This window comes from Xenia sp. Carnegie-2017, unplaced genomic scaffold (genome assembly GCF_021976095.1).
Source record: "Xenia sp. Carnegie-2017 unplaced genomic scaffold, XeniaSp_v1 HiC_scaffold_23, whole genome shotgun sequence".
Lineage (NCBI taxonomy): Eukaryota > Metazoa > Cnidaria > Anthozoa > Malacalcyonacea > Xeniidae > Xenia > Xenia sp. Carnegie-2017.
In genome coordinates this window covers 19769267-19779449 of record NW_025813486.1, presented here as the reverse complement: position 1 = coordinate 19779449, position 10183 = coordinate 19769267, and the positions used below count along the sequence as shown (strand labels likewise).

Below are 10183 nucleotides of genomic sequence, written 5' to 3'. Positions count from 1 at the left end.
GTAGATGGCGAGGTTCAAAAGATATTCACCCTTGTAGATGGTGAGGCTCAAAAATATTCACCCTTGTAGATGGTGAGGTGTAATCAAATTCTATATTTGAGTAACTTTAAGTCTAGGTTTATGTAGACAATTATATCAAATTTTCAAGTCTGATCCCATCTGTCTGTTCCTTGTCATCCCGAATCTGTGTCCCAGTTTCGGTTGACAGCAAAATGTTATCCATCATTCTATTGTCCTAAATATCTGGGGCCGGCTGTATGAACCGGATAGCAAATTCTTCTGAACGTTCATAAAATCTCTTATAGGAGAAAATATACGATTTGTACTGTGCAATCACTGAAATAAAATGTTGTTTCGAAGATTATTAAATTTCTCTGTTGTAAGAAAAATAAAAACATCAAACTTTTTACAAGTTTGAAAATTTTTGCAATCCAATGGATAACGCTCTCCAGCAGCGGCGCCTGGCCCATAGTGACAGGGCTGACTATTGTCATATACAAGCTAAAGTTGTTTTTTTAATTTGTTCTTGATTCTAAAATAAGCTCTTCACTCCAATACCCAACAGCCTGCATTTCTTCAAAAGTTAACAAGCGCCTCCGGCGTGTATTGGTGGCAATTGCGCAATACGGTTTGTATGGTGACGTGCCTGAATGACAGGAAGTAGTTTGCATTCATTATTCAGACTATTTGAAGGATTGAATATCCGGTTTCGATGTTCAAGTGTTAAATATGGCACACCAACAAGTGAGAATTTCTATTTATTTAATTCATAAAATGCGTTCGTTATCATTTTGTTCAGTGTTAAAACATTAAATACTCTTTTCGCATTTTCTTTAGCAATTTCTACTGACGGATCTGCAACACGAAGGTTGGATTTTACTCGTTAAGTATACATTAGTCATTCAATTTCCGAACTGTGTTAGCTTAAGTATTTTTTTTTTCGCTTTTTAAAATAGCGTTTGTGTTTTCTGTACGTCCTTGAATCGTGTTGTTTGTGTTAAATATATTGTTTTCATGTATAATTATGTCTTATGGCGTTCAAACTTCATGATGACAATTTGATCCTAATGAAGAAACGTCCTTAAATTATCAATTTCTAGAATATAAAGAAAATTACATTTCTTTGTGAATTACAATTGTCAATTGTGCAAAACACGTTGCATGAATTAATGCTTAACTTGAAATATATGAACAAATCGTTTGAATAGCCATGAAACATCACCCACAAACTATATTTTATAAATCATGTTATTGATGTTAATTTACCAATAAGATAATTGTACATAAAATTTAGTGGTTAAATTTTGTGGTATTAATCATCATAATTTATCTACACGGTCTCTCCTGCCTAGGAATTAGAACTTACAACATGCAGTTTTCCTAATTTGTATGTGTTATGTATTCAATGATGTTTATGACTTGTTAGGGATAAATTACTGCAAAATCATACCAATTCCAAATCTTAAGTGATTTCAATAATTTGGGGTTTTTTTTGTGGGGCACCTTGTGTCATACAGATTTTGACTAGTTTATTGGATATAGGTGAGATTAATATAGCTGATGTGATATGTGGTTTAAGTTCTAATGTTTGAGTGTCTTAGAGTTTAGTCTAAATGTAAATATCAATAATAATTCGATACTTTTATGATTTTCTGTGAATATTTCTAGCATTGGCAAAAGTTTTCAAGTTTGCTGATGTCGAAGAAAAAGGTTATGTTGATGTCGAGACTATCTCAACCTTGGCCGTGCAATTACTTGGGGGCATTTGACAGAAAGTCAAAAACATTATATAAAAGTTGTATCGGATGAAAAGTCGGAGAAAGGTTAGTGAGAAACACTTACAAAAAGCCTGTTTCCATTCAGTGCAAAATATCCCGCACAGTTGAAATCAGTATGCGAATTAGTTCAAAAAAAAATAATGTGCAATTTTTTTGACAAAATTGTTTCTTTAGAGGCATAATCAAATCAATATTACGTTAATTATTATACAGCGCTAATTGCTAAATTAATATTTTCAAACGTGATCAAATTCGTATGATTTACGACAATGTGCAAAACCGCTGATTTTTGCACATCGTTTGAAAAAGTGATGTGCAATTGTTTTCATTTTAGCTAAAACAATGTGCAAATTGCACATTGCACACCATTAATTCGCACACTTGTTGAAATCTTTTTCTTATGAAAAGCGCATATTCAAATTTATAAAATATGCATGCACTTCAAGAAGCAGTGGTCAAAGTTTGCCTACACAACATATTGCATTGAAACAAACTCACCTCTGACCTTGACCTTGACCTTGACCTTTTCTCTATATTGTGACATCTTATGTCATTAATTTTTCTTGATTTAAGGTCTGCTGTCTTCGAACAGTTTTATTGATATAATGTCGAAAGTGATGATACAAACGACTCGATGGGGAAAGATGAAAACTGCTTTGGATAGTTATGTTGGTTTTGACACCATCCAGGAGCAGATCAGGAAGAAATCACTCAAACGTGGATTCGAGTTGAACATCATGGTTGTTGGTAGGATATTTGTGAGCACACTTTGAGTTGAACATCATGGTTGTTGGTAGGACATTTGTGAGCACACTTTGAGTTGAACATCATGGCTGTTGGTAGGATATTTGTGAGCACACTTTGAGTTGAACATCATGGTTTTGGTAGGATATTTTGAGCACACTTTGAGTTGAACATCATGGTTGTTGGTAGGATATTTGTGAGCACACTTTGAGTTGAACATCATGGTTGTTGGTAGGATATTTGTGAGCACACTTTGAGTTGAACATCATGGTTGTTGGTAGGATATTTGTGAGCACACTTTGAGTTGAACATCATGGTTGTTGGTAGGATATTTGTGAGCACACTTTGATTGAACATCATGGTTGTTGGTAGGATATTTGTGAGCACACTTTGAGTTGAACATCATGGTTGTTGGTAGGATATTTGTGAGCGCACTTTGAGTTGAACATCATGGTTGTTGGTGGGATATTTGTGAGCAAACTTATTCAATAGTGCCCAAAAGATGACTTAAAAACTGTTTAGCTAGTTGCCACTCAAAACTGTGACTCGTTCCTACATTGGAAAGATTCCAAATTGCTTAAGCTGGATAACGATTTTCAAAAATAGTTGCACAGCAAGTGTTTGACAACTGCTAAACTTTTTGCAAATATCTTGTGAACAATATTTTCATTTTCTTTCCAGGGGCGTCTGGTTTGGGAAAGTCAACTTTGGTGAACACATTGTTTAAGGCAAAGCTGAGTCGCACATCGTCCATAACTCAGCCGTTTGCCATTCCAAAGACTGTTGAAATCAAGACAATTAGTCATGGTAAGTGTTTTTAAGACGCAAATTTCGACACAATTGGCATTCAAGTCTGTGCATTTTTTGTTTTGTTTCAGTAATTGAAGAGAAAGAAGTTCGTCTTCGTTTGACGATTACAGATACTCCCGGGTTTGGTGATCAAGTAAACAATACAAACTGGTGAGTACAGGACTGACTTATAAAGGTAACAAGATTTCTACTTATAGTAAACAAGAACTTTGATCTTGTCTTTATATTTTTATTATATCTTGTCTTTTTATGTTCTTTTTAAAAACAAAACCTGCACAACACAAGCATTATCCGACGAATTTTTAAGATAGATAAAAGTTTCGCACAATCTGTGCGAAGTGCTGGTTCACTGTTCTCAAACTTCACACTAACAATGGGACTGTATTTTGAATATAATGTTTTAACACTTCAATAAGATATTTACAGTGTTGTGCACGATTTTACGTTCCAAGCGTTGGTTCTTCGCGATACGGAAGAATTAAATTGATCTCGTTAAGATTACGGACAACCGTCAATCCTTAAACTGCGTTTTCGAACTTTATTGCTTTCTGCAATAGGACTGATACTTTATCAAATTTGTATGACCAGTTCATACACCAGTAACGTCAACTTTTCCGTACCCCCGAACCAACGCTTGCAAGCTATATTTATGTATAATTATTCGGAAGTGGTTTTGGGCGTTTACATATGACGCGCAACTTTGCCATTCCGTTTCTACCTACATCCTACCGCAATGACGAATTGCGATGAGGAAGTGTTCTCTTAACATGACTATAGTGTTTTACATCAATTTAATAATATCCGTTATATCTTATAATTTATAATATGACACAGTCACACGCTACATAATTTGACATGACAATTTACAACAAAAAGCTCAAACAGACTTAAAACATACCACTTGAACAATATTAAACATTTCTTATTGTGGCTGGATCACTAGATCCATTATCTATGTGTTGTGCATTTTTAGATCAGTGGTAATTCTTCAACTTTGTATCCCATGTCAAACTAGATCTCTATGTGTATAATGCTTTATGTTCTAACTCTCCAACAGATTTCTTTTGAATGTTTGCATTTAAACATTTTCTTTCCTCTCGAGCGTGTGTATTTCAAATGCAACAGGTTGCAAAGAGCCGATGGCATGTAATTTTGCCCTGAATGAAAGTTACTCTTCTGAATGTTATATATATATGTTATACATGTTGTAGACATTGTACGTAGATGTTGTAGGCATTGTACGTAGATGTTGTAGACATTGTACGTAGATGTTGTAGACATTGTACGTAGATGTTGTAGACATTGTACGTAGATGTTGTACATTGTACGTAGATGTTGACATTGTACGTAGATGTTGTAGACATTGTACGTAGATGTTGTAGACATTGTACGTAGATGTTGTCATTGTACGTAGATGTTGTAGACATTGTACGTAGATGTTGTAGACATTGTACGTAGATGTTGGACGTAGATGTTGACATTGTACGTAGATGTTGTAGACATGTACGTAGATGTTGTAGACACGTAGACACGTAGATGTTGTAGACATTGTAGATGTTGTCATTGTACGAGATGTTGTCATTGTACGCAGATGTTGTAGACATTGTACGTAGATGTTGTGACATTGCGTAGATGTTGGACATTGTACGTAGATGTTGTAGACATTGTACGTAGATAGACATTTACCGTAGATGTTAGACATTGTACGTAGATGTTGTAGACATTGTACGCAGATGTTGTACATTGTACGTAGATGTTGTAGACATTGTACGTAGATGTTGTAGACATTGTACGTAGATGTTGTAGACATTGTACGTAGATGTTGTAGACATTGTACGTAGATGTTGTAGACATTGTACGTAGATGTTGTAGACATTGTACGTAGATGTTGTAGACATTGTACGTAGATGTTATTGTACGTAGATGTTGTAGACATTGTACCAACATTGTACGTAGATGTTGTAGACATTGTACGTTGTACATTGTACGTAGATGTTGTAGACATTGTACGTAGATGTTGTAGACATTGTACGTAGATGTTGTAGACAGTGTACGTAGAGGCTGTAGATGTTATTTAAAAGTGGTGAATGTTAAATGTGGGTAAATATACTGTCGATATTATATTATACACAATGTGTCGTTCTTTTTTAGCTGGGAGCCAGTTATTGAGTACATACATGATCAGTTCGATCACTACTATCGAGAGGAGTCGAGTATTTTTAGAAAAGCAAGGATTCCTGACACAAGAGTCCATTGTTGTCTTTACTTTATTGAACCCACAGGGCACAGGTGAGGATATGAAACATGTGAGGATAAAGTTATGTGAAGATTAGGAACAAATGAGGATAAGGAGTATTTTAGTATAGAGAACACTTGAATATAAGCAGTGTGTGAGATGAGAAACATGTGAAGATTAGGAACATAAGAGGATAAAGTAATGCGAAGGTAAGGAACACCATGAGGATAAGGAGCATTCGAGTATAGAGAACACGTGAAGATAAGAAATGTGTGAGAATGAGGAACATGCGAGGATGACTGTGGACTTCTTATGTTTTGCTATTCCTACACAATATAAAATGCGTCTTGAACGTGCTTTTTTGCAGATTAAAAGCACTTGACCTGGAGTTTATGAAACGCCTCGACAAGTGCGTGAATATTATTCCGGTTATTGCGAAGTCAGATACGCTGACTTTGGAGGAAAGGCAAGCGTTCAAACGTCGAGTAAGTGTTGCATTGTTATGTCCCAATAGATCCCTGTTTGTACTGCATTTATCTCCGCTATTCTGTTCTCTGTTCTGATATAACTGGACGGCTACTTCCCGCCAAAATTTGATGCCAGCTATTGAACTAGTTGTAATTCTCCCATGTAATAAAGTTGATTTACGACCTGTGATGTAGCCAGCCAGCCAGTTTGTTCGTGCTATGTAGATTTTTTGGTGTTCACTCGCTGTAAAAACAATGAATTTCTAGAGAAATTAACAATGTTAATGATTGCCAAACGTATCCTTGTAGATTCGTGAAGATTTGAGTGATGACGTCAACATATATCCCATAATTCACGACGAGCTTGATGAAGATGAAGTCCGAACTAGTATGAAGATTAAGGTACGTAAGTTTTACTCGCTTAAGAAAAAACTATGAAGATTTTATTGTTCATTAAAATGCTAAGGCCCGCTTCGAACGTTGCATTTTACATTAGCCGAATGCATTACGGACAAAAGAAAATGAGATGAAATTCCTCATTATCTTTTGTTTTAAATGCGTTCAGCTCGTTTAAAATACGACGTTTGAGACAGGCCTATACATTGGAATAAAGAAGTGCTTGAAATTTAGTTTAACATGAGGAAAATGACTAATTTTTTCCTTCATTAAAAAACCAAATTTACAAATGAAATAATGATTAATGATACATGCATTATAATCGTAGATAAGAGAAATGAAAGAAATTTACGAAATATTTTATGGTTGATTCAGACAACGAGTCAAAAGGCAGTTTTTTAACTTTGCACTTTGACTTCTGCACTATTCTTAAATCCTTAGTTGAATAAAAATTTTCTATTTAATAACGTTTTATTTTCTCCCTGAGACATCTTCAAATAGAATATTTTATAGTTTCATAAGGCTTCGAGTATAACATTTGTTATGTTCGTTATGTAACAAGATAATTAATGAATGATCAATATAATCTGAAAGCCTAAAATGTAACTTTTTAATGAGCCATTAGAAAGAATTGTGTTGTATTAGTTTTTGTGTTGATATCATGTATAAGCAGGCTAACTGCTATGTTCTACTGCAAAAAATTAGAAAACGGCCGACCTACCAACCGGCTACTTTCCATATCTTTAAAATGTATGCACAAACAAACAACGAACTTATGTAATGTAATTTTAACCACTTTTAACAACGGAAACAAACCTAGAAACAATATTACTCGTACTATGACTAAAGGAATGTAGTAACACACATCTGTTTAACTGACAGTAGTCCAAACCAAATAACTCAAGATCTCGTACAAATGCAAGCTTTACAGTTGATTGGAAATGACAGCCTACTCACGTGTACGCTTTGCGTATCTATTTTTTATTGATGACGTAAAGATTTCTTCAGCTACAAGCATATCGACGCATGTTGATGTTTTTAGCTGTCAGTAAGCGTGTAATCCGTTTGGTTTTGAACAAAACAGTCTTTCCGTTTGCGAAGACAATCAAACACGATTGAACGAATCCTCTTAAAGCTGGAATTTCATTATTTGATATCATATTGAATCAAATGTCCGATTAAGAATAGTTTTAATCTTAAGGGTAATTTTAGTTCATTAAAAACCGCGTGTAATTCTATAAAACCAAAAATATCCAAATTACTTCCATAATTTCGGTATATCGGAACTTTGCCAATACGAAAAAGCCAATATCGATGTTTTAAAATCGTACATTCCTTGATATTTCGATGTTTCGCCATTGATTGCCATCATTGATATATATATACGGGGGGTGGAACGATTAAAAACATTATTTTTCAGGAGCAACTTCCGTTTGCTGTGGTTGGTAGTGACAGACATGTTTCAGTTGGGGGAAAGTCTGTTCTTGGTAGAAAAACCCGATGGGGGATTGTTGAGGGTAAGTGTAAGTGATATTTGGTAGAAAAACCCGATGGGGATTGTTGAGGGTAAGTGTAAGTAATATTTGGGAGAAAAATCCGATGGGGGATTGTTGAGGGTAAGTGTAAGTGATATTTGGTAGAAAACCCGATGGGGGATTGTTGAGGGTAAGTGTAAGTAATATTTGGGAGAAAAACCCAATGGGGGATTGTTGAGGGTAAGTGTAAGTAATATTTGCGAGAAAAACCCGATGGGGGATTGTTGAGGGTAAGTGTAAGTGATATTTGGTAGAAAAACCGATGGGGATTGTTGAGGGTAAGTGTAAGTAATATTGGCATAAAACCGGTGGGGATTGTTGAGGGTAAGTGTAAGTAATATTTGGTATAAAAACCCGGTGGGTGATTGTTGAGGGTAAGTGTAAGTAATATTTGGTATAAAAACCCGATGGGGATTGTTGAGGGTAAGTGTAAGTAATATTTGGTAGAAAACCGATGGGGATTGTTGAGGGTAAGTGTAAGTAATATTTGGTATAAAACCGATGGGGATTGTTGAGGGTAAGTGTAAGTAATATTTGGTAGAAAACCCGATGGGGATTGTTGAGGGTAAGTGTAAGTAATATTTGGTAGAAAACCCGATGGGGATTGTTGAGGGTAAGTGTAAGTAATATTTGGTAGAAAAACCCGATGGGGGATTGTTGAGGGTAAGTGTAAGTAATATTTGGTAGAAAAACCCTATGGGGGATTGTTGAGGCTAAGTGTAAGTGATATTTGGTATAAAACCCGATGGGGGATTGTTGAGGGTAAGTTTAAGTAATATTTGGTAGAAAAACTCGATGGGGATTGTTGAGGCTAAGTGTAAGTGATATTTGGTATAAAAACCCGATGGGGGATTGTTGAGGGTAAGTTTAAGTAATATTTGGTATAAAAACCCGATGGGGGATTGTTGAGGCTAAGTTTAAGTAATATTTGGTAGAAAAACTCGATGGGGATTGCTGAGGCTAAGTGTAAGTGATATTTGAAATCATGTGTAACGAAACAATTACATTATGTCCTCATCCAAACACAGGCATCGACCAATCAGAGCTTACGTTATAAATGTATTTGTTTTATTGTGTAGTTGAAAACAAGAATCATTGTGAGTTTACATTGCTTCGTGATTTGTTGATAAAGTAAGTTCCACAAATACGGAGTCTAATGTTAAATAATATATGTCAACCAAGATGCATTGCGCGCTCTTTTGTTTATGTTTACATCGTTACTTTTTGAGCCTGCGAGACACTAAATTCTATTTTGTCACTATGTCGTCCAATTAGTTAGCGAAAAAAACATTAATTAAAAACTTCAATGAAAATCCTCCATTTTCTCGACCCAAAAAATATCGACACGCTGCAGTTCACTGTCACGCTGTGATCAACGCGCAATGCATCTTGGTCGACGCTCATTCTTTTATGACAGTGACGTCACCAGCTCGATAATTACGATTGGTTGCTATTATTCATACGTACATGCTTGCAGAATTAAGTTCCTTTGAAATGATTGTGTTTTAGGGATTATAATATGCATATATTATAAATATCTATCCCCAGTCCTCACGCCCAATGATCAAGCTAGCGACGTCACTGATTCATTTTCCGAAAAACTTGGCCTAAATATACCTTCGACAGATAAACTTAACTTCAATATACCTTTGACAGATAAACTTAACTTCAATAAACCTTTGACAGATAAACTTGGCCTAAATATACCTGAAGATTATATTGCAAGTTTGCCCAAATGTTTTTTTAGAACTCACATGCAGGATTTGAAAGAAGTCACTGACTTCTTGCACTACGAGAGTTATCGCAGGCAAAGATTCTCACGACCAAACAGTGGCGAAACTTCTCCTTCAGATGAGAAACGTCCTGTGACGCAATCAGGCGAATTACTCAGCGAAAGTGATATATAAGAAATGACCTCAAAAATACATCTCGTTTTTCCATAATTGTTTGTATACTTTTTAGTATATCGATGTACATCTCACGTAAATTTTGTTCTATTTAGAATTTAGCTTCAATCATTTTATTGAGTTTTCGAAAACATTGTGCTGTCTTTTGATTTTGCTAACACGAAGTATAGTAGACTATGTGAAACTGTAATGAGAATTTACAAATTAATCATCTTTTTTCAGGAAAACACATTAAATTTTGACAAAAACCCAGTAGATGTAGCATTTGTTTTATTTGAATGACGTGCGGATGTCATCTTTGCATTGTTTC

At 35.2% G+C, this 10183-nt stretch overlaps 1 protein-coding gene across 1 annotated transcript; it reads left to right on the top strand.

Annotated features, from left to right (window-relative positions):
* Positions 1-702: 702 nt before the first annotated feature.
* LOC124448579 (neuronal-specific septin-3-like) lies at positions 703-10128 on the top strand. Its single transcript, XM_046999543.1, is given in 13 exon segments — positions 703-744; positions 838-868; positions 1669-1758; positions 1761-1823; positions 2352-2525; positions 3204-3329; positions 3401-3482; positions 5484-5621; positions 5936-6053; positions 6345-6437; positions 7852-7948; positions 9046-9097; positions 9714-10128. Coding segments are annotated over 13 exon segments (1239 nt in total). The 5' UTR covers positions 703-729; the 3' UTR covers positions 9874-10128.
* Positions 10129-10183: the final 55 nt, after the last annotated feature.